The 25485-nt window shown below is 35.4% G+C and overlaps 2 protein-coding genes across 3 annotated transcripts in view; one reads left to right on the top strand and one right to left on the bottom strand.

Annotated features, from left to right (window-relative positions):
* MTBP (MDM2 binding protein) overlaps positions 1 to 23529 on the bottom strand; it is a 73921-nt gene extending 50392 nt beyond the window's left edge. The window contains exons 1-10 of one of the 2 annotated variants that reach the window (XM_032252704.1): positions 23312 to 23529; positions 22399 to 22479; positions 18119 to 18192; positions 17879 to 18030; positions 15551 to 15609; positions 13564 to 13708; positions 12490 to 12607; positions 10143 to 10277; positions 8214 to 8308; positions 5454 to 5523 (exon numbers count right to left, since the gene is read on the bottom strand). In XM_032252704.1, coding sequence (XP_032108595.1) covers positions 5454 to 5523; positions 8214 to 8308; positions 10143 to 10277; positions 12490 to 12607; positions 13564 to 13708; positions 15551 to 15609; positions 17879 to 18030; positions 18119 to 18192; positions 22399 to 22479; positions 23312 to 23429 — 1047 coding nt within the window. In that variant the 5' untranslated portion in view covers positions 23430 to 23529. The remainder of the gene's footprint in view (positions 1 to 5453; positions 5524 to 8213; positions 8309 to 10142; positions 10278 to 12489; positions 12608 to 13563; positions 13709 to 15550; positions 15610 to 17878; positions 18031 to 18118; positions 18193 to 22398; positions 22480 to 23311) is intronic. The other variant, XM_032252713.1, reaches the window with a different exon arrangement.
* The window catches only part of MRPL13 (mitochondrial ribosomal protein L13), a 66710-nt gene continuing 64721 nt past the window's right edge, over positions 23497 to 25485 (top strand). The window contains exon 1 of the mRNA XM_032252725.1: positions 23497 to 23830. Within this exon, the coding sequence (XP_032108616.1) occupies positions 23804 to 23830 (27 nt within the window). The 5' untranslated portion in view covers positions 23497 to 23803. The remainder of the gene's footprint in view (positions 23831 to 25485) is intronic.

Raw genomic sequence — 25485 nt, 5'->3', positions numbered from 1 at the left:
ATATTCACCTGACCTCTCGCCAACGGACTACCACTTCCTCAAGCATCTCAACAACCTTTTGCAGGGAAAATGCTCCCACAGGAAAGGCAGCATACAGAAAATGCTTTCCAAGAGTTTGTCAATTTCCAAAGCATGGATTTTTACACTACAGGAATTAACAAACTTAATTCTCATTGGCAAAATGTGTTGATTGCAATGGTTTCTATTTTTACTTTTTTATTTTTTTGAGACGGAGTCTCTCTCTGCTGCCTAGGCTGGAATACAGTGGCACAATCTTGGCTCACTGCAACCTCCACCTCCCTGGTTCAAGTGATTCTCCTGCTTCAGCTTCCCGAGTAGCTGGGACTACAGGTAGGTACCACCAAAACTGGCTAATTTTTTGTATTTTAAGTAGAGACAGGGTTTCACCGCGTTAGCCAGGATGGTCTCAATCTCCTGATCTCGAGATCTGCCCGCCTCGGCCTCCCAAAGTGCTAGGATTACAGGCGTGAGCCACAGCGCCCTGCCAATGGTTTCTATTTTTATTAATAAAGATGTGTTTGAGCCTAGTTACAATGATTTAAAATTTGTGGTCTGAAACTACAATTATTTTTATACCAACCTAATATGTTAGGAAAATAATAAGAAAAGTTAAAAGAAATATGTTTATTTTTCTTTATTATTATAGCCATCATCTTTTAAAAGTCAATATATTTTATGTGGTTAAGCATTAGAAGTTAAAAATAAAAATATTTAGCAATAGAAAATAATGATGAAATATAAAAAATATTTTTAATCTTCTCAACATTAAATCCTAATTCTTCCTGTTTGCATACATAAGACTTCACAGTCCAAAAGATGTGACCAGACTGAACAGCTAAAAAGGTAGACAACGCTGTAATGTGAGTATCCCAGACTGGATCCCACTTACAGCTTTCTCAGCATTTTAGGGATGTCAAATGCTGTTCAATGTATTACTTGTAGCCTAATATAAATGTGGTGGGACCCATTAGCTGAAATTGCCACATTTTTGAGACATCCTGATATTGACTAGACATTTGCTACAAATATGAAAATAAATATTTCTAAATCACACAAACTATAATTCCCTACAAAATAAACTTGTCAGTTGTTTATAATGCATTCGTAATATACTCAGGTGCTGATAACTTGTTCTCACCCATACGCTAATCATTAGATAGACTCTGAGAGACTTGTGGATGATCTGTTCAGGCTATCATACCATCTACAGAATATAAATGCCAAATAACATTTCGAATCTCAGTTTCAACGTCTTTTTTTTTTTTTTTTAAGACAGTTTCACTCTGTTGCCTAGGCTGGAGTGCAGTGGCATGATCCTGGCTCCCTGCAACCTCTGCCTCCCTGGTTCAAGTGACTCTCCTGCCTCAGCCTCCCAAGTACCTGGGATTACAGGCACATGCCACCATGCCTGGCTGATTTTTTGTATAGTTTTAGTAGAGACAGGGTTTTGCCATGTTGGTTAGGCTGGTCTTGAACTCCTGATCTCAAGTGATTTACCTACCTCAGCCTTCTAAAATGCTGAGATTACAGGTGTGAGCCACTGCACCTGGCCTAAGTTTAAAACTCTTGATTCAATCTCTTCAGTAGGTCCTCCTCAACAAGTGGAAATCATGTTTCTAACTTTTCAAATTCCTCTCTTTGAAGAAATATTTCCCAGTCAAAAGATTAGTGAACATCATAATTCCCTAACAATCCTATCTTGTCTTTTCCTAATCTAGCTTAATTATTGATAAAAGAAGCTTTACTCCAAGAACCTTTAATTTACATTCTGAGGCTAATCATAGACACATAGAAAGATAATTTGTTTAAGCTAAGATGCTGACTGAAGATCACACAAAGCAACAGAATTTAAGTACCACAAGAGTTTCCTGAGAAAGGGCCTGTCCACCTTATTCTATCTAATATCAAGAACAAAGCATCTGTCAGATAGTAGCAGTAAAAACATTTTTTAAAAAAGAAAAAAAAAGATTGTTTAATAAATGAAACCTAAGATATTTATTTATTTGTTTATTTATTTATTTATTTATTATTTTTGAGACAGAGTCTAGTTCTGTTGCCCAGGCTCGAGTGCAGTGGTGTCATCTTGGCTCACTGCAGCCTCTGCCTCCTGGGTTCAAGTGATTCCCTTGCCTCAGCCTCCCGCATAGATGGGACTACAGGCACCCACCATTATACCAGCTAATTTTTTGTGTTTTTAGTAGAGACAGGGTTTCACCATGTTGGCCAGGCTGGTCTCAAACTCCTGGCCTCAGGTAATTTGCCCGCGTTGGCCTCCCAAAGTGCTGGGATTACAGGTATGAGCCACCACGCCTGGCTGAAACACAAGTTATAAAGCACTAGATTTCAAAGAACTGGTATGTAATTAAATACTTTTTCAAAACGTGAAAAATGGCTGGGTGCAGTGGCTCACATCTGTAATCCCACAATTTAGGAAGCCAAGGTGAGTGGGTCACTTGAGGTCAGGAGTTAGAGATCAGCCTGACTAACATGACGAAACTTTGTCTCTACTAAATACACACAAAAAAATTAGCCAAGCATGGTGTCATATGCCATAGTCTTAGCTATTTGAGTAGCTGACGCAGGATAATCACTTGAACCTGAAAGGCAGAGATTGCAGTGAGCTGAGATCACACCACTGCACTCCAGCCTGGGCAACAGAATGAGACTCCGTCTCAAAAAAAAAAAAAAAAAAAAAAGTAAAAAACAAATTATAGCTCGATGTAAAAGAAAAATAAACTACTTCACATTTAGACATTTGCTTTCTAAGTCACATAAAATATGGCTTCAAAAATAATCCCTTTTGCTGCATTAAACTGGGAACATAAAGTCTCTATTCCTTACTAATAAAGTATGTTGTAATATTTTACAGTCATGATTAAAGAAGAAAAAATGATAATCTAATACAACAAATTTAAAACAAAACAACTGAAAATATATTACTAAACATCAATAATTTAGGTTGCTTCTAGGATTAGTGTTGTCTGTCTTCAATAACTAGATGGACTAATGATTATGTTACAACTGTGTTAAGCTATAGATACAGATCGAATTTTGACTTGAAATAGTCTCTATGAATTAGCTGGGCATGGTGGTGCATGCCTGTAATCCCAGCTACTTGGGAGGCTGATATAGGAGAATCGCTTGAACCTGGGAGGTGGAGGTTGCAATGAGCTGAGATTGTGCCATTGCACTCCAGCCTGGGTAACAGGGTGTGACATCGTCTCAAAACAAAAAAGGAAACAGTCTCTATAAGATTTCTACAAATTCTTCTGTTACATTTCTATAAATTTCATCATATCTTCAAATTACCTGGAGAATGTCTAGTGCTTTACACTTTTAAGGAAACTGTTTCACCTATGTGTCAATCATTTAATGGGCCACATAAACTTCAAAGACAATAAAAAATTAGTTAGCAACCATCATTTATATCATACTTTGTAGTGTATAAAATATATTCCAATTTGGTTTTTATTACAACTCTGAAAAAGGTAACAGAGGGATTATTTTTCCCAGTTTGCAATATTAAAAGCTATAAGCCAGTGAGTGGCATAGGTATGGTATAAACTCAAGTTTTCTAAAGAATATGTTATTTTGGGCCTGGCGCGGTGGCTCACGCCTGTAATCCCAGCACTTTGGGAGGCCGAGGCGGGTGGATCACGAGGTCAAGAGATCGAGACCATCCTGGTCAACATGGTGAAACCCCGTCTCTACTAAAAATACAAAAAATTAGCTGGGCATGGTGGTGCGTGCCTGTAGTCCCAGCTACTCGGGAGGCTGAGGCAGGAGAATTGCCTGAACCCAGGAGGCGGAGGTTGCGATGAGCCGAGATCGCGCCATTGCACTCTAGCCCGGGTAATAAGAGCGAAACTCGGTCTCAAAAAAAAAAAAAGAATATGTTATTTTATTTTAGACTTTTTACTGTACCATCTATATTCATTTCTTCCCTTATTTGACAATAGAGATGAGATAATTAATGATAAATAATAATATTCTCATCCCATAGAATGAAGCAGCTCCAAAAGATTAGGTGACTAGACAGGGTTATATAAAGAGCTACTTAGCTACTTGGATTAAAATAGAAGCAGGGTATTTTTTATTCTCAGTGCACTTAAAAAAGCTATACTCATTCATAAGATGTCTCTGCAAATAGTTCTGGAGAAATGTATGACCTTATTAATCTCTATCTAGAGTAGGGTCTCTTGACTTATTACCTATTGCAGGCTGTTTATTTCTTCATCATTCTTATGAAGTCCACAGTTACTTATTTTCTGTTTGTCCCCTAAAATGTAAGTTCCACAAGTATAGCAGCTTCATCTGTACACTTCATTACTAGGTTCCCGAAATCTAGTATAATGCCTCACAAACAGTAGAATACATGCTGGATAAATGATAAAAGATAAATTTCAAAATTTCAAAATTTAGCACATTAGTTATCCTTAGAGGACGAAAGCCAGGTTAATACTGGTCAAAGGTCATTTTATCAAATAAATACTTTTGGTGCCCTATTCAAAGGACTATTACATTTACAGAAAAAAAAAGGCTGGAGGCCAAAATTTTAAGTTACTGTATAGTCAAGTATACATCTTAGGGTCAAAATCATTTTTCCTTTACTATAGCAATTTTCTATAAGAATTATAACTTACAGCACCACAGGGAAACTGCTATAATTATAACAATCATTTTCTCCCTGCAGGATTGTTTGGCAGTCTATTTGTTATTAAAACAATACGAAAATGTTATCTAAGTACTGCCAATAAACATTTTGTGTATTAAAAATTGTTTTCACAGAAATATAATAGTTGAATAAATAACTAGAAAGAAAGCAAGCTTTTACTTCTTCCTATTAAAAACTGAATTTAATTCTAAATAGATGATTCCACTTAAAATTCTTTCTATTACAGTTTTTTTAAAGTTAAAAAATACTAATTTTATATCATTACGTATACAAAATAACTGTTAAAGTAGCCATAAATCTCCTAAACGTCATTAGAATTTAGACAGAAAAATTGAAAACTCCCAAATGACAATTTAGGGAAACTTGAGAAGCTTTTTTCACTTTCATTCCCTGCCCTACAATGAAAAAAGAATCCAACTATATGAATGTCTACTCATAGAACTGAAAACAGATGTTGAAAAAGTAGGTTAACAATAACATTGTTATTTTAAAATTTTAAAGCAGTTACCAGTCATAAACCTTATTTCTGAAAATCTCTCCTACAAACAAAATGTCACTTATGTTTGAGGAGTACTTTTACAGCTTTATGAAAAGTCCAAAATGTCTTAATATGAGTTAGGTCCAAAATCATCTTATATTAAAGAAACTAAGTCATCAAGCAAACAGATTAACAAGTTACATTCCCTTTTCTTACACATCCTTAAATGTCAAGTATAAAAACAACAACAACAACAAAAACCCAAGAAACCCTCCATACCTTGCTACACAGAGAAGAAATCTGCTCCAACAGCAACACAGAATTCTGTTTGGTACTGTTTGTCAATCCTCTGTACTAAGGAGTTAAAGAAATGATGTAATGGTATCAGTGAAACAATTTACTCCTTAAAAAAAGTTTCACTATTTCAATTCTTCCACCGTTGCTTGAATTCATTTATTAAAAAATTTAACTGGGGCTGGGTGCGGTGGCTCACGCCTGTAATCCCAGCACTTTGGGAGGCCAAGGCGGGTGGATCATGAGGTCAAGGGATCGAGACCATCCTGGTCAACATGGTGAAACCCCGCCTCTACTAAAAATAGAAAAATTAGCTGGGCATGGTGGTGCATGCCTGTAGTCCTAGCTACTCGAGAGGCTGAGGCAGGAGCATTGCTTGAACCCAGGAGGCGGAGGTTGCGGTGAGCTGAGATCATGCCATTGCACTCCAGCCTGGATAACAAGAGCGAAACTCCGTCTCAAAAAAAAAAAAAAAAAAAAAAAATTAACTGTAGCAATTAACAATTACTCCTTTCCCTAAGGATAATTATTTTTCCAATTGATTCTGAAAATATACTAAGAAACAGTGCTACTATAAAGAGCATTACTATAAACTAACAGAACAAGAAATTTATAGAAACTGTAGCTTCTAAATAAAAATTCATATAACACTATGATAGTGTTTCTTTTCCTGCTAACAACAAATTCTTTTTATACAAAATGTTCTGTTCTGAGGTGTATTTCTAAACATTCTTATATATTTTTAAAAGAGAGTTTAATATGTTTAATATATTTGCAGATATATGTGATAGCATTTACATTTACTTAAATATATAAAATGATACATCAGCTGACTGATACTTATGTTTCTTCACACTGATGGCAGAAGAAACATTTAAACATTTTTTAAGTACATAAATTACTTGTTTTTTTCCCACAGATTCCTAACATTTCTCCTTCCTTTCTACTCCATACACCAGGAAGTCCTCTGACTATCCTAAAAGCATTAATACAGTATTTAAGGGAAGTTTTTTTTCAAGTTGTAGAACTTTTCTTAACATAATGGTAGTAAAAACTATATTGAATATTATGCAAAAACATGGTCAAACATCTAAATGCTGGGTGGTACCATGAAAACAGTTTACAGTGTGCTTTGCAAACCTTTTTGATGCAGACACCTTTTGCAGGTGACACTTTATCTGGAAACCCAATATTTAGGACAGAAGAGGTACTGATCTGGTTGCAGAAACAATCTACCATTAATCCTTCTTTTCCCTCTCCTCATCTATTAGCAGCTTGTAGGTCAGAAGCTATTTGACATATTTGTCAATATTTGACATATTTATCTTACATTAGATTTATCTTATATTAGATTTGAAAACCAATGGTTTTCAAAGCACCTTCCAAGGAAAATTGAGGACTCAGTTCTCCAGATAATGAGATTGAAAGATAAGTTGAATGGGTATGGCTCTTGGCTCCTGCCTTCTGCAACCAGAGCAGCACCTTTCAGAAACACCTGCAGTTATACTGCCAGGTAGCATGCTGGCTAAATGGTTCTCAACAGTAATGTACAATGGATGAAATTTCATGTCATCCCACCTAGTGACACCAGTTTCAACACAGGGAATCAATTACACTCTCTGGCCTTCTCACTTTCTCAGCATGTAGTAAATAAATCATGATATCATGTTGATTTTACATCTTTAACACATCATGTACTTTCCCCTCGCTCTCCATTCCAAATGCCACTTGTTTAGTTCGAGCTTTGATCAGGTTTCCAAAATCCTACTAGTATGATCTAAAATTTACTTCTCAATAAGCCACTGTCTGTCTTAAAATTTTTGTATGATTCCTCATTATCTTTAGGATAGAATTTATCCCCAATCATGATACATAAGGTCTTTTAGGACCTGATTAATCTGAAAAGACTCTACAATCTGATCACTTAGCAACTGCCCTCAACACCCTCAAACCAAAAAACCACTACTCTTTAGTGATTCTAGACTACGAACAGTTCTCAGCTGGGTAAGGTTCTCCTATGCCTCATAAATGTTATCTTTTCTGAAGCAAGGAATTTTCAAGAAGAAAACAATGAGTATTTTGATTTAGGTGGACATAATCCAAAGTCATTCATCTGACAATATTTATTGAGTGCTTACTATATGCTATGCTATATTGCAGTTATAGACTTCTTCAGGAGAAATATATTGAGTAAGACATAGAAGTCATGGAGAGGTATTCTTGGATTTCAGAAAAAGGGGAATCATTTCCAAAAAGCATTAAAACTATATAAAATAATGGTAAAGTTAACAAAAGCACATACAATATACATGTGGTGGTGTCTGGACAGTGGGTGGGAAGGACAAAGTTTCAGCTAATGCTAGACTAGGTATAAGAGTAGATCAGTCCTATGCTTAGGCAGAGAACATTATAACTGCATTAAAGAAGGAAGGCTCAATCACTTCTGTATTATTTCCACAGCCCTATCCACAGAAAAGCCTCAATAATACTGAATGAAAATAAAGATGCTTGCATAGGGAGGAAGATTTCTGATAAAATAGGTATAGGATCCAGGTGGTGGGAAAAGCAAGAACTTCCTTCCCCAGCAACTCCAACAATAAGGAGTCCAGCAGCCTACCTGAGCACCAACATTAAAACAATGAATATAATGAATATATCTAACATATATATTTACCTGACAATACCAGAACATTCTACCTGACACAGGAAATGTAATTGAAAATGAACATGTAAATGAAAGGATACAACTCAAATTCAATGTCTGACATATAGCAGGAGGGTAGATCTGATAATTTTATCATCTGCACAAATTCTAAAGCAGAGCCATAATAATGGAAAACCTAGAAAAGAAATTAAAATTATGTAATATTTAAATACCATAAACGAAGTAAACAAATTAGTGATTAAGGGTGTAAAACTTTAAAATGGATCTTAAAAAGCAACTTTTTACACATTATGCATGCCTAGCATTTAATCCTCTACAGCAGATAAGAATTTCTTCTATTTCAATTCTACCTTTCAGGGAAGAGAAAGAGACATGGAGATCACTTAGTAATCAGGAAGAGCTTTCACAGGAGAAAGTAAGTATGGAAAGAGGTAAGCAACAGAGGACAAGAGCTCTCAACTTTTGCTGTTTATCTTCAACAAGACAGACAAGTGATCCAATAGGCAACAATGCTGACGAAACAAATTAGCAACCTACCTCTGTAGGCAGAATCTGCAGACTAAAAAAGCCAAAGAAAAGACATTCCAGGATGAACTTAGATTGAGTTCATTGACATTTAAAAGAAAAAAATTCTAGCAAAAAGACTAAATAAATTACAGAAAAAGATAGTGAAGCCAGCATGTGCTAATTAACATAGAAAACTCCATTCATAAAAAGTAAAATTTCAGTACTGTATTTCTTGGGTAAAGCCTAAAACTGAAGTAGAGTTTGTTAGTGAAGGGCGGCTATTTCAACAGTTGGAGCCACAGAGTGTCAGATGGAAGGCAAAGAAAAGAGAACACTTCTTGGAGAAGTTACACAAAGCTTTAGATTTGTAAAATGCTGAGTAATTTCACCATATATGATTATGTGTGCATGTGTATACATATATATATATATATAAAATCATATACATATATGTGTATACAGTGTGTTTTTGTGTCTATACACATACAGGAGAGAGAATATGAATTTTACACTGTTGAAGAAGTTGTGCCCTAAGATTCTCTTTAACAGTAGCAAAATTTAGACAAATTATTCATACTTGAAGAAAAGTTGAGGTCATGAATCTTACAATTCGAATCTTTAGAAAAGAATTTAATATTCCGGTGAAAGAAGGCCATAGTAAGTTACTTAAAGTAAGCAATTCTAAACAAACACTGAGAAATGAGTTCAAGTCAGATATTATGCCCTCTTTTTGTACCACGCTTTGATCAGAAAATATTAACAATCTGATGCCCTTTTAACTTCATGACCAGTGTTTTCCACACTCTTAGATTAGGTCTTTTAAAGTGAATTCTAAGGTGCTTTCATATAAATATCTCTTCTTATGTTATTTTTCCAATGTTAAAAAGCCAACTGAACCTTTTCCTAATTATTATACTTTATAATTACTTGTATTTTATGAACAAATGTATAGGAGACATGAGGCAATAACTAATACCTCTTAAACTCTACGTTAAGCATATGTCAGGTACTGTGTCAGATGTTAAACTCTTAACCTCGTTTAATCCTTAAAATAACTTTGTAAGATAAGGGTGTTACTACTGCCTCCACTTTCACAGATGAGTTAATCAATCTACCCAAGGTTATAAACAAGACCTTATAGGTGACACAGTCAGGTTCCAAACCCATGTTTACCTAAAATCAAAACATACCCTCTTCACACTATGTCATATTCTTTCCAAAATGAGTCTTAGAAAGGGCTCATAATAAAGTCCAAATCAAAGGTGATTTCAGGGCTATACTGATTTAGTATCACTACATTTTTTTAAACATCTAAAACAATGACAAGTTCACCAAAATTTAATGCTGATGACACAGTATAACTTAAGTACTTAATTATATTAAAAATTATGCTAGTGAGCACACTTAATCATATATATTAGTAATATTAATTCAAGATTCAAACATTTTATAGGAACAAAAATGCACACGAATGATCACACAAAAAAATTAAACACAATTACCTTTGGCAAAATATTCTTATCCTTTGGTGGTATTATCTTTTTGGCAAGAAAGTCAGTATTTAAATTGGATGTACTAAAATTCTTAGGTGTGACTCCCTTTAAACAAAATTCAGGGAAACTAATTTCAAAGCCAAACTGAAAAGAGACCGAGAAAACACAGTTATAAGTATCATGAATAATGCTATAAAGATTAATATATCTTTACAGTGTAAATGTTGAGAGGAAACCCATGTATAAATTTATTTTTGATTTCTCAGCTCAAAAGTGTGCTTCTTACATTTAGGTACACATCCTATTTCAACTTAAACATCAGTTTTTCAGGTTTTCATGGAAAGTTCTCATTGGCCCTTCACCAGCTGGCAAGAATATGTTAAGCTCATTCTATGCAGCCACAGGACCAAACAACTTCTTTTGCATTGTTCAGTACCTGGCTTCCTACCAGTCTGTAAGTTATGCCAAGACAGAAGCTGTCTGTCTTATTTCTTTTTTTCTTTTTTTTTTTTTGCCTTGAGACAAAGTTTCACTCTTTTTGCCAAGGCTGGAGTGCAGCGGCATGATCTCGGCTCACTGCAACTTCCACCTCCGGGGTTCAAGTGATTCTCTCACCTCAGCGTCCTGAGTAGCTGAGATTATAGGCACCTACCACTATGCCTGGCTAACTGTATTTTTAGTAGAGATGGGTTTCACTATGTTGGCCAGGCTGGTCTCGAACTCCTGACCTCAGGTGATCTACCTGCCTTGGCCTCCCCAAGTGCTGGGATTACAGGTGTGAGCCACCACTCCTAGCCCTATCTTATTCCTTACTAGACCCTTACTATAGTGTCTCACATAGTTTGCCTTTGATAAATGTTGTTGATGATAAGATCAATTGCTGCAGAAGTAGTAATAGCAAGGATGCTAACAGTTATAGCAGCCACAACAATAATGTTAGCTAACGCTAACTGAGTGGTAACTCCATGCTTTAAATAATTTAATCATTATACAAATCTATGAGATGGGAACTATTATCACCATCTTACAGATGAAGACAACTGCAGCACCAAGAGGCTAAGCATTACACAACATGCCATGTAAAACTAGAAAGAAAAAGAGTTGGGATTTGCTTATAGGCAATATAACTCTAGAATCTATGTCCTTAATCACCATAAAGCCTCTTGGCTAAAAAGCTGTTCTCTACCAAAAAAAGTGATTTCAAGTTTTTAATGCTTCCAGTGGAGATATGTACATTTAATTTCCTATTAAAGAGAATAAAAGAATCACATGAAAAGAACTTTGCCATTATCTTTCTGTATGTAAACATGCAGTTTCAGAAAACATACAAAAGCAATCTAGCAAACTGTATCTTCCACTCTTCCACATGGCTATGTGGGTTTTTTTGCTTTTGTTTTTTTTTACATCAAAACACTTGCAGAGAAAGTTCACCTGCAGATTTAACCTTTCTGAGATTAGGATGAGCAAACATGCAAATCAACAAGACAAATCCAGCCACACTGATTCCTGTTGTCCAATCAGAGATATTATTAAACCATTATGAAGGGTGAATTGAAAAGGAAAAACATGTCTAGTAATTAGTGTAACAAAACTTTAGACGAGCTCAAAGGCCTACTCATGTTCCCATGCTATCCTAAACAAACGTTAATTTTCTTAGTTTAGCTTTGCATATCTACACAAATACTTAAATTACTATGAATACTTATTTCAAACTGGACATAACTTACAAAACCCAATAACATATTCTTTCATAGTAAGAGATGTCAAAATGAAATCAAAACTTCATTGAAATTTAGGATTAGAAGAGTCCACCTAATACAATATTCTCATCTTATAATTGAGAAATCTGGGGTCCAATAAGGTTAAAAAAATTGTTCAAAAATTAGAGGGCTGGTAAGTAAACAGCAGAGATCACCTAAAGTAGTATTATGGCAAGACAATATGGTCTAAGCAATTTTCCTAGTAGTTTACACATGTAACAAAATAAAACAATTTGGATAAACAACATGAACTCAATGTCAAATTCTATGTTTTAAAAGAATGTTACATTCTAGAAGCAGCACTCAAAACATAATCATATTATTATGTGATTAAATTAAAATTAATTAAAATCAAATAAAATTAAAAATTCAGTTAGTGGAACTACTTGTATATAAAGTGCTCAGGAGTAATAAGTGGTGTGTAGGCTACTGTATCAGCACAGATATAGAACACTTGCATTATTGCAGAAAGTTATAATTAGATAGTGCTATTTCAGAATATCTTTACCAGGTACATTTTCATTACGATTTACTTAAATATCTGTGTTATAAATAAAATTGAAAGACCTTTTTGGCAAACTAAATAATTCATTTACCTTTCTTTCCCATATCTGTATTTTTCCCCTCCATAATTCCTTTGAGTCAATAACATTTCTGAGATCTTCTAAAGATACAACATTAGCAGAAAGGTATTCTGCAATTTTCTGGCAGTTTCTATAAAAAAAAAGATTACAACAATACAGGGTTTTATATTTTACTAATTTAATAATTATAGTTAACTATAAGCATAAGAGGCAAAATTGCCAAATTTATATTGCTGTATTTTTCCTACTAATCATATTGAAACACCCATTAAGGCAATCTCTAAGGGAGTTGCTGTCACATATTCATTTGTCCCAACATCCTCACAAATTAAGAGTAATTATCTTTAGTACTAAGGATGAAGAAAGACACTTTCCTCTTACTATTGGCTTAAAGGTATCAGATGTACATAAACACACACACAGGCACACGTCAGCTCCTTATCTTCAAAAGGAGAACTGCTCTCTTATATTGTTCCCACACTGTTTGTATGGAATTCTATAACAGCACTTATCACAGACTGTCTTGACTGTTAGCATTCCTGTTTCTCCCTGCACTTTAGGGAAAAAGATCATGTCTTTTCACTTTAACTTACCAGCATATACTGCTAGGCTTGCCATAAAGGTAGTGCTCAATAAACATTCACTGAATAAAAACAAATCATGACGCTATTAAATCCAATTGAATACTTACTTAAGGATCAAAATTGTAAAATACAACTAAACCTTACTAAAATATTAAAAAATACAATAGTGTATATTTATTTCTACATTGGCACATAACAGAAAAACAAATACATCATTACAAATCCAGTGTATTTATGTTCAAAAGCAAATAGTGGCTTATAGAATTAATGCTTGATAATAGTTGTAAAACAGCATCAATAATATTTACTAAAAACAAATATCTCAGAAACATAAACTATGAAACGTCTAGATTCTTCTCAACAGACAAATCTGCAATCATGGTATAACATAAAATTTTATCTTGTCACATTAATTTTCAAATGCTGACTCTGAAAACAGAATAGTATGTTAATTGTGAAAACACAATACAGACAATAATCAAATGTGAACAAAGAAGCTTACATTTCACAGTGATTTCCAGCTATAGTGATCTTTGCCAAATACCATTCTCTCAAATGTTTTAATGCTCCTACAGTAGGTAAACAGTCTTTCAATTTAGGAGGATCTTTGTCCGAAGGCAATAGTATTATATCTACCATTGCTCTACCTGGAAAGACAAAAAGGCATTTTTGTAATTTTTTTTTTAAATATTAGATCTGATATGTCTAAAAATAGTACTCTGAACAACTGAATTTTATGTTTATTTAGAAGAATGAATTTTATGTTTATTTAGAAGAATGAATTTTATATTTATTTAGAAGACAAAGGAAGATTTTAGTTTTAATTTCCAAAATTCTTCAAAACAATGTATGTCCTTAGGAGTTCAAAATTTTTTAATGTTCATCATTTGATTTAAAGCTACTCTTGGCTTTAAATCAAATGATGAAATAGCTAGCATATACTAGAAAACAATAAACTATATCATAATTGCCTGCCAATTCTGCAGCAGTGGTTAATTATATACATTGCTTTTAACATCATCAATGCTATTGTGCTCAACAGAGAAAAAAAACACCTGTGCAATTTCATTATATTTTTCTAAACATAATTTTGTTATCCAAAAAAGAATGAATTAGTGCCAAACTGTGATGTTCAAATAAATGATGCCTCTTTTTAAAAGGACAATAAAACACTCAGAAAACCAATTATACTGACATTATTATTGGTTCCTGAGAAAAAATAACTTCACAAAACTTTAAATTTCATAAAATTATAAATATCCTGAAGGACTAGAAAAATCAAAAAGAAACAAACTGAACATAAATTTAATAATGAAAGTATTCTAATTTGCTAAAACAACTATGTGATACTTCAGTGCATACTTTGAACTCAACACATTTCATTTTAAAAGTTGATATGTTTGTCAACTCATTCGGTTATTTTTCTTTGTAGGGCTTTTTGTACTAATATATGATCTCCTTGAGCACAGAGATCAGACTGACTGTGAGCTATAAGGTCCTTTATGTTAATCATAGATGCTTTATTCATCATGGTACACTCAGCCCCTAGTACAAATACCTACTTAATAATGGCCTTCAATGAACTAATTATTCAGAAAAGAATGCTCTTCCAAGTATTTGTGGATACCAATAATACCAACTACTAGATGACAGCAACTTGATTAATATAAAGGTTAGTTTAAGACAAAAACCAGTTTTAGGAATACAGCTAGTGCTCGACTTACGACCATGGTCGGGGCCGCGGACCAGTCGTAATACGATTTGGTCATAAGTTGAGTAGGCAATATGTACAGTTGAAATGGTACATGCAGAGATGGTAGTGCTGCCAGAAGCTGGTCCGCACTGTCGTATGCCCAGCTGGGCAACGTTTGCGTTGCCAGACGCGGAGCAGTCGTGGCTAGCGATTGTGTTTGTAAAGTCGAATGGTTGTAAGTTGTATAGGTGGTAAGTCGATCAATACGTGTACTATGATATAGTATTTTACAAAATAGTCTTTCCACTATGGGAAAAAAAAATAGGTTCTATAAAAAAAAATGCTGAGGAAACGCTTTCTTTTACGATATGACATTCCATTTGCTAATGCATATAGTTGCTTCACCATAAAAGAACGCTGTCCAAATTATCAAGGTTAAATAATCTCTTGTTTAAAGAGCTGTTTATAGGATTAGTCTTCTACAGAACATACTCTGAAAAGCAACAGTCTGTAGTAGGAAGATTTTTCTTCAGTAATAACTAAGAAACAGAGATAGGTATTTAATTTTCTAAATTCTAATTTTTGCCTAACTAAATGAAAACAATGAAAAGAATTGCTACATCTCAGTAATGTACTCTAATGGAGTACATTCTGTATCAACTTCAATTAAAAATTGTTTTGCATTTTTAATTTGAAGATTAGAAGAACACTAACATAAAGAATGAATTTATTACTTATTCATAAAAAGTGTAATAAAATAAGATACAAATTACTGAAAGCAATCATAAAATAGTACCAGGAGCAGGAAGCTTGTCTGATAACTGATGCAAATTTTCTGCAGCTTCTTCATAGAGACTGAAATAAAAGGGTAAGTTAGGGAAAAAAACCACAAATACATATTACATATAATCCTAATAGGCAATATTAACTAAAAAGATTGTTGTGCACTGTTAAACAGATTAGATGCATAATCTCATTTGATCTTTATGATAATCCCAGGAGGTACTACTATAATGCTATTATTATCTCCACTTTAAAAAACTTGCCTGAAGTTACGTAACTAGTATGTATGAAAGTTAGGATTCAAGCCTGGAGGACAAGTTCTTACCCACACCCCAAAACAAACAAAAAAGGGAATAACCCCCTCCCCCAAAATTATAACTAGCATACTAAATGTAAATCGTAACTAACAGATCAAATATTTTTTGGAATCTTTATTTATTTTGGGTTTTTATTTTTGAGACAAGGTCTTGCTCTGTCACCCAGGCTAGAGTGCAGTGACATGATCACAGCTCACTGCAGCCTCAATCACCCGGGCTTAAGTGATTCTCCCACCTCAGTGTCCAGCCTGTAGCTGTGAGTACAGACACACATCACCATGCCTGGCTAATTTTTTATTTTTTGTAGAGATACGGTCCCAAATTCCTGGGCTCAAGTCATCCGCCTACCTCAGCCTCCCAAAGCACTGGTATGACAGGCATGAGCCACTGTGCCCAGCCATTGTTCTGAATCTTAAAAGTAAGAAAATGCTGTGTTTAATAAAAAGGGATATGATTTTTCTCCGAATGGGACTCAACAGTCTTGACTAAATAATATGATGCCCTCCTAAGATTCTTCAAAACCTATTAGTTTTAAATACATGACACATTTTTTTTAAAAAAAGTTTATTATATAGCATAAAGGTACTTAAATCCTTTATTATAATCCCATCCTCATCTTAGAAGCTTAAGGCGTCCTATCTAAACTCTAGTTTTCAGGCTCCCTCTTGTGGAAATAATTATTAGGTCACTTATCAGAAACTTTTACACTTGTCTTTTAATAGTGGTAGGAAAACATACGGGATGTTAAGAGTTTTTAAGGGTAACTGAAAGCACCTAAGAAATCATCTAAAAGTACTTCAATACTCATGAATGAGAAAACAAAGGATCAGAGAAGTTAAGTGACTGTCCTAAGACTGTGTAAATAGAGTCCACCTCCACTAATCCCTGGTTCAATGATAATCATCTGTTTCTGAAAGATCTCCTTTTATTAATCAGTACAAACAAATATGATCTGGAAAAAGAAAAATGAAATTTTTTAAGTCTACAGTGACTAACAGACAGAATACGTGGATACTAAAATAAGCTCAGTTTTCTGTCATGAAATGTTGTGGAAGACTAAAATGAAAGGTATTAACTATAAGAGGAGATATTTCATGAAGAGAAAAATTATTATCACAACTTATATCACCTGGATCAACTTACATATTGTACCATAATTCAATAAAACCTAAAAGTGAACTCAATCATGTATATATAATCCTCACAAACTCTTTATGGATTTTATTTTTTACATTTTTTTCTTTAAATTAAAAGAAGATTTCTCTTCCATCTGGGTCAATCTTTACAGATTTTAAAAGGTACCTGAAATGCTGCAAATATACATAAATTAAAGAAATCACATATTTTGGTCTCAAATAGCAAAATGAGAATGATACTTTGGCACGAATGCTAGCTACTACCATTAAAAAAATGTTTCTATTCAAGCTTTTAAAATACATTATTGGCCAGGCACAGTGGCTCACATCTGTACTCCCAGCACTTTGGGAGGCCAAGGCAGGCAGAATGCTTAAGCTCTGGAATTCAAGACTAGCCTGAACAACATGGTGAAACTATATCTCTACAAAGAAATACAAAAGTTAGCGGGGTGTGGTGGTGCACAGCTGTAGTCCCAGCTATTCTGCAAGCTGAGGTCAGAGGATCGCTTGAGCCCAGAAGGTCAAGGTTGCAGCAAGCCATGACTGCACCATTGCAGTGCAGCCTGGGCAACAGAGCAAGACCCTGTTTCAAAAATAAAATAGAATATTAGGCAGAATTTATCTTCAAGAAAGTAACATGTTAATTAAAATATCACTTTTTATATGATTTGACATTATGTACACTTAAGCAACATGCATTTTAAAGAACTTTATTCAAATAAAAGGCCCAAATTGCCTTATGTCTTCCAAAGTGAAGAGTTAAAAATTTCAATTAACTAGGATTTATTCAGTAAAGATGCTAAAATATGCAATCTTCACTTTCATGGCTTAAAATAACTGTCTAATGTTAAGTATTTTAATGATAACACAAAAACCAGAAAAGCATACTCAGCCAAGGATAATGATTCCCTGCTATTACTATCTTCTTCTTCAAAACACTCAACAGCACTCAAACATTCTTCGATACTTGTTTGAAGAACATCTTCAATTTTATCTTTTTCTGTATCAAAATGTATCTCTTGCCAATCAGAACTACAAAACTAATAAATCAAAAGATTGCATTAAATAATGGATCATGAAATTCTTTAGACAGGCATTCACTAATAGCTATTTTTTAATTTCTATTACCTGATAAAATCCACATATTGCCTGCACCGCAAAGAACCACTTCTTGGAACCAGGTATACCACCTACTGAACAGGCTTGAAAATAAAATCACACTTATTAGAAAAAAGGCAGACCGTAAATAAGCAGATGACACAGAATATACACTGTACTTAGAGACCGTAATTTTGAAACATATTACATAATTATCCAGCATACATATGTGAATCTTTTAAAAAAATCCCTGCTAAAAATCCAAATAGAACAATCTCCCTAAAGAGCAAAATTCTTTACTCACAATAAATACTTGGCTTTCATTTGTCACAATTCAAAATCCATATTATTATTTATTATTTTAATCATCATTTCACACAGATTACAATTTACCATAAAGATGTTGAAAATACAGCTACTCAATTATTACTGAGTAACACAAAACCATGTAAGTCATTTTAATGAAGACAATTCCCTCTCCAAACACCATGCAGATTGGTTCAGCCTGACTAGAGACAGAGGCGTTAAAGAGCAACCCCAGCCTAAAGATAAGGAAGATGCTCCTTTTGGAGAATGGAGTATTACATGAAGATACAAGATTAAGGGTCACCCCAGGGTATGTGTCAAGGAGTCATGAAGAATTTAGAGCTATGTGTAAAAACTGGTATTAAAGGAAGAAGTAGTGTGGTAACTGAGGCTTAGCTAATGTAAACTAGGTAAGATGCTAAATTCTTATTACCACTTTCTTCCAACAATCTCAGCAAAAGCCTCCTACCCCCTTAACAAAATAAAAGCTATTAGGTAATAATTTCTACAACATCCTTTCAGGAAACATACAACTCAACTTGTATTCCATTAAATCTTTCCTCTTTCCTTCCCTTCAACATGTAAGAGGCACTGTTCTTCCAATTCAATGTTATCCTCCAAACCTCCTGAGACCCCTGATTCTCTCATCTAATCCCACAGATCACATTATCTTTCCTGCATTTCAATCTACTCCCTTCTGTCTGTTCTTTGCCATTGCCATTTAAATACACACAAGTTTTTCTCAAAGTATTTCCTTTTTTTAAAAAGAGGTCCCTTTAAATTCATCTCCACTTGTCTTCCTTAGCTTGTCCTCAAAGATAAACTTCTGAAGGTGCTGTCCACACCTGTCTCCATTTCCTAATCAACTTTTCCACTTCCTTTCAAATGCATTTTAGTCTTTTTGCCTCCAATATGCCACTGAAAGAACACTCACCAAAGTCACCAATAACTGACGTGTTATTAAATCTAGCAGTTTTTTAGTTCTGTTGTTATTTGATCTCTCAGCATAAAAGAAAAATCGAAGATGACATATTTGACTACTTTCTCTTTAAAACACTTGGCTTCTGTGGCACCCATCTTTCTGGCTGCTCCTTCTTATTCTTTTAAACACTGATGTTCAGTTCTTCTGAAAACTGGAATTCAGTTTGAGACTTTCTGTTCTTCCTACTATCCATAAGCAATCCCATCGTTTCTCATGGCTTCACCTGACATCTATACATTGGTTCTATAATTTGTATTCGCTGGTGTAAAAATAATTGCTGTTTTCGCCATTATTTTTGCACCAACCTAGTATCTCCAGGCATTTCCTACATTTTGAGTTCCAGGCACACGTATCCAACTTTTATAAAACATTTTTACTTTGACATCTGACAGGCAACTATTAACATGTTCCAAACTGAACATGTCACATTCCCTTCAAATCTGCTCCTCCTTTCTCACTAAATGCCACCATCATGCCATTACCCAAGCCAGAAACCTAATGTCATCCTTGATTCCTGCCTCATCCTTCCCGTCTTCTACATCACACCAATTCAGTGCTAAGGTAGGTGAATTCTACCCCCATAATTTCCTTCAGATCTATTCATTTTCCTCCACCCTGGCTGCCTCTCCTGTTCCTCATTTGGTCTTCTACAGCATCCCCCTATTCAGAAACAGCTATACTTTTCTCTAATTCATTACTATACTGCAGGGAGAATACTTCAAAAGCACAGATCTGATCATGTCTCTTCCTTAATTAAAAGTTTTTAGTGGCTGCTGATAACCATTAGGAAAAAATCCAAACACCTTGACACCACAAAATCCTCTAAAGACCTATGCCTACCTCTCCACCTTTATCCCATTATAATCATATTGTACTTTCCGTCCCACAAACTTGCCGTATTACTGAAATCAATAATCCTAGTATGGCAGGAAATTCAGTGCAGGCAGTTTCTGTTTGCATGGCTCTGATATGTGCAAATTCCAGTTACTATAGCTTAAATAACAGCAGTTCCCCAACAACCTGGTTCAAATTTCACTTACCATGGTATATTAATGAACTATAATTGTATAGTTTAAGACTTCATTGCAAGTTGCTGGGTCTGCAAAATCACTACACATATAAAGATGTGTGTCCTGATCAGTAGTCAATAATGTTACTACTTTCAAAGGGTGTCACTGATTGGTCACTGCACAAGTGCCATTCAGTTCACACACAGGTAGCAAAGGATGTGATTGTGTTGCCTCCTGGTCTTCCAGTCTAAACCCTGTGATATTTTATAAAAATGGAAAAATGGATGAGGGAATTTTTAAAAAAGAGATAAACACCAAAGAAACAAAAAGTGCTAATACTGAAAGCAATCTTCAAAGCTAATGTAAACAGAGTTCTAGAAATAGCTGGTGTGACAAACACATTTTGATGAAAAACATAAAGCTGTCCCAGAGAAAATGATGCTAGCAAAAACCTTAATATTAATGGAACTCAGAGATATATTACAACATTGAAAGTCCAGATCAGGCTCAGTGGCTCACGCTTGCAATCTCAGCACTTTGGGAGGCAAAGACAGGTGGCTTACTTGAGCCCAGGCATTCAAGACCAGCCTGGGCCACACAATGAAACCCTGTCTCTAAGCCAGATGTGCTGGCTCATGCCTGTAGTCCCAGCTACTCAGGAGACTAAGGAAGAAGGAGTGCTTGAGCTGGGGAGGTTGAGGCTGCAGTGAGCCATGATTGGGCCACTGGACTACAGCCTGAGCAACAAAATGAAACCCTGTCTCAAAAAAAGAAAAAAAAAATCAAAGAATAAAACACTGGAAGTTGATACAACTGGAATATAATAATTTGCCAATAAAAGAAAAAATATCCACTCTATCATAAGTTACATGATGATGGGAGGGTGGAAGGCACTGTTCTAACTACTCTTGATAGGGTTAATACAAAGGAATAAAACACTTTAAATCTCAATGTTTCTAAGGTTTTAAATTACAGTGTACAAAGTAAATGTTTACAATTTGTTTATTTCCATAAAAATTTATAACAATAAGAGAGTTTTTAATGTTTTGACAAAAGATATTAAAAGTCATGGAACAATTTTAATTTTTCTCATTGATTATTATAATATTAGGATTGCTTTGCACAATCGATTATAAAGTACCACACTATCATGCAAAACAAGGACCATGTGTATAAGAAACTCCTAAACACACAAGTGGAAAGTAAAATTTATCATGAGAACACCTGCAATTCTCCCAAGAGCTCTTTTACATATACAGTTGAGGTGCAAATGCAAGAAAATCTTTCCTGCAATAATAGCAGTATTGACTAAAATTATAGCAACTTGAAAATTAATGCATACTACTGGGCCTTGGAAAACAGGCTAGGGCAGCATATGCTTATTAGAAATCATTCCCCGATGGTGGTAGTTGACACTGAGAGAGAAGAGGTTTTTTAATGAAAGAAGACAAAGGTGCAGATTGTATAGTCACAGGAACTACAAAGTTATCAAAAGGAGCAGACCCTTCCTTGCATCGACAGAAACTTCCTTCAACTCTTAGGTATTGGTTTGTTTTGGCATCTTCATTTTCAGAACCTTTAAAGGACATTCTCTGATAAAGGACAAGAAGAGGGAATAAAAGAAAACTATCAAAGTAATTAAATGCATTTGCATAATGCCAATAGGAGCTAAAGGAGGAAAGATTTTTACAAACTATGGGTTGGTCAAAAACTTGAAATACTTCAAAAAGTAAAAGCAGATAAGAACTGAGAAAAGCTCATTGTGTTTAGCAATTATTACGTACTTTTAAGAGAATCAGTAACAGCTAAGAACAGAAATAAATAAATAAATGGTAAGGAAATCGTGTGGTAGCATTATTTACATTTTTTACTCAGGAAAAAAATCATCCTCATAAAGCCACATTCCCCTTAGTTATACACAACTAAGATAGGCAAGAAAATTTCATAAAAGGAGTAAAACTTAAGCTGAGAACCTAGAATTGTCAAAGAAAATAGGGGTTTACTATACTTACCAGGGAAAGTACTATCTTCTGGATTAATTGAAGCATTAATGCTTCTTTTCAAAAGGTGATAAATATTTGCTGCTGTGAAGTCTGAAAAAGAAAAGGCAAACTAACTCAAAGGGCTATAGATTTACGTAATCTAACCTAGTCCAATTTCACCATCAGACACTCTCAAGACCAGTAGGTTGTACATAAAAGTACTACACACTGCTCAAGATCTGTTCAAGTTTTGATACAGTAAATCTAAAGTAAGCAGAAAAAAACAGAAAAGGCTCCCGATCTGTACATTCCAGCCGGTTAGCACAAATGCAAAATTCCTCACAAAAGAATAATTTTGAAGGGAAACTGTCACAACACCTTATACACAAACACATACATTTACTCCTCAAAATGCCTATTTTGATGGAAACAAATGAATACATCAAATGCAATACTGAATCTAGACAGGTGCACCAAAAAGCAATGCAATCGATAACAATTAAGATCATTTAAAATTCATCATTTGTTTTCAAAACTTGGTTTATATGTGGGATGTCTCCTCCCATTAGGTGTAAATTCTAGGACAGCAGGATTTTTGTTCACCTTGTTCCTTTCTGTATCATCTGCATGTGAAACATAGGAACAGAAATAATAAATGCATACATTTCCAAAACGTAGGAAATTCCATTACTAAGGCAAAGAAAATTTGTTAAGTTAAATATTTCCTATGCCACGAACTTCTGAGGGCTGGAATCTTGCATCCACAAATTTGTCCATGTTTTTCCACGAAGATGCTATATTTGCAGGCCTCATTAACTCTATCCCAGATAGAGTCCCAGCTTCTTGAGACAACTAGATATTGATTTCCCAGCAGAACTTGATCACAAACTCAAACTTCTTCCCCTCCCAAATCGTTCCCGCCCTTTCTCATCCCAGCGCTTACCCGGCTGCTTCTCAGTACCCTCACCTGACGACACCTCTGGTCCATGTTCTGCCTCCCTACTGGCCGCCGACGGGAATTTTCCTTCCCCCCAGATCACCAGCAGTAGGTACCGATCCATCTCCTAACAAATCACCCCCAATTTTAGGTCTCGGCCACCACATCCAAACATAGGCGCGCTATGACGCACTTCCGGTTCCCTTCGCTTAGGTTGCCTGGAAATTGTGTCCTCCGTCGGTTTTCCGCAGTTTTCCAGCAAGCGGGTTATTTTAGGGAGTTATTTTCTAAATAACTGCATTATCTGCTCCTTTCATGATGAAATTGCTGTGGTGGGGAAGACTGGAGGAAACTAAAGGAAGAGGGAGAAGCCGACGAGTGCTGGACGGACTAGGAACTGTGATGCTTGGGTGTTAGCGTTTCCCGCCGGACCAGTAAGGCTGCGTGACCCGGTTTGGCTACCGGGAGAAGGACGGACGGTGCTGCTAGTTGGGAAATATGTCGAGTTTCTCCAGGGCGCCCCAGGTGAGCTCGGACTCTTATGGCTTCATGGGGTTCATTATACTGGCAGAAGGAGAGCGTTGGGTCTGGCAGATTAAGTAGCGAAGCTGGGGCGGCAGGGAAGCTGAGACCCTCGGCTAAGAGGTGCCTGGGGAAAGCACAAGAGGGTCGTCAGTCTGGCAAGCACTTAATGCCGTTTGTTTGTTAGTCATCCCCGCTTCTTTTCAAACTGCGCTTTTCATGTGGTTTTTTTTTTTTTTTTTTTTTTCCAGGGAGGGGGAAGGGGATTAGGAGAGAAGGTGAGAGAGGTCTTAAGGTTGATCACTTAGGGCATTGTAGGCCATTGTAAGAATTTGTTTTTCTACTGAGTAAAATGGGGACCTATTGGAGGGTTTTGCTCCAAGGAATAACATGATCTGACTTGGTGTCAAAAGGAGCACTCTGGCTGCTGGGTCGAGAATAGACTGTTCAGAAACGGGTTAGTGGAGGACAGAAGCATGTTTGGCGGGTATAACAGTAATCCAGGCGAGACGTGATGGTGCAGAGGTCACGCTAGAAAAACTATGGAGTGTGTTGAAAAGTGGTCAGGTTTTTTTGGAAGGTGGAGCCAATAGGATTTTCTGAAGGTTAAATATAGGCCAACAGCGAAAGAAGCAGCAAAGATTACTCCAACGTTTTTTGATTTGACCAACTGGAGGGTGTGTCATCAACTGAGATAGGGAAGGCTGAGATTAAAGCAGGTTTGAGGTGAAAGAATAGGAGTTAGTTTGGGTTATATCGGCCTAAGATGACTCTTAGCTCAGTGCCGCTCCAAGTGTGGTTCCTTCCTTGGACTGTTTGTTGTCTGTGATGAGATAAATACAGGAAGCAAAATAAAACTTTTAAAAACTTTTTTTTTAGCAATTTGACATCGTCCAGCATTTGCATTTTTTTAAATCAAAGTTGTTTTTTTTTTTTTTCTGTCAAAGTATCTATTAGTCTGCAGTGGATGGGGACAAAAACTGGCCTGTTTTCTTATGTGTAGACTAGTTTGAGGTTGTGAGAAGTACATTTAAAATAAAACCAGCTAGCCCCATTGTATTTTTCCAGCATTGTTTAGCCTCTTGTGTATATGCATAAAGTAACTGGTGGAGATCTCCTGGACTAGAATATTTTAAGAAATTGAATACATTGATGAATACTGTAGAAGCAGTGGCCTAAAGATACCTGTTTCAGGTAACTTTTTAAAGTTGAAATTTATTCCACATCATCCATCTGTACTTTCCCAACTACATTGTTCTATTTAACTCTCCCCAGGAATTAAACTCCTGAATGGTCTTCGGTTTCCAGTTGGCCACTCAGCTTTCAATATAATGTACCTATTAATCTTTAAATGTTTTTGAAGACATTTGAAGAAGACCTTCATAAACAGCTTCTACTTTCTTACAAGCTTTTCATTACCCCTCCAGATTCTATTATGTGTTATACAAAAAAAGTCATAATCTAAAGGGAAATATATATTTGGGTTGTTTATAACAAAACATGTAGAAAACCAGGCAGGAATAATTACTGTGTTTGTCTTTCCAGAATAAGAAAAAAAAAAAAAAAAAAAAAAAACCCTTTTGCAGAAATAGAAATGAAAACAAAATTTCGGCCGGGTGCGGTGGCTCAAGCCTGTAATCCCAGCACTGTGGGAGGCC

This window comes from Sapajus apella, unplaced genomic scaffold (assembly GCF_009761245.1).
Source record: "Sapajus apella isolate SASKATOON/1434 unplaced genomic scaffold, GSC_monkey_1.0 scaffold3, whole genome shotgun sequence".
Classification (NCBI taxonomy): Eukaryota; Metazoa; Chordata; class Mammalia; order Primates; family Cebidae; genus Sapajus; species Sapajus apella.
The sequence above is the reverse complement of the archived record's forward strand: the minus strand, read 5'-3'. Positions and strand labels throughout refer to the sequence as shown.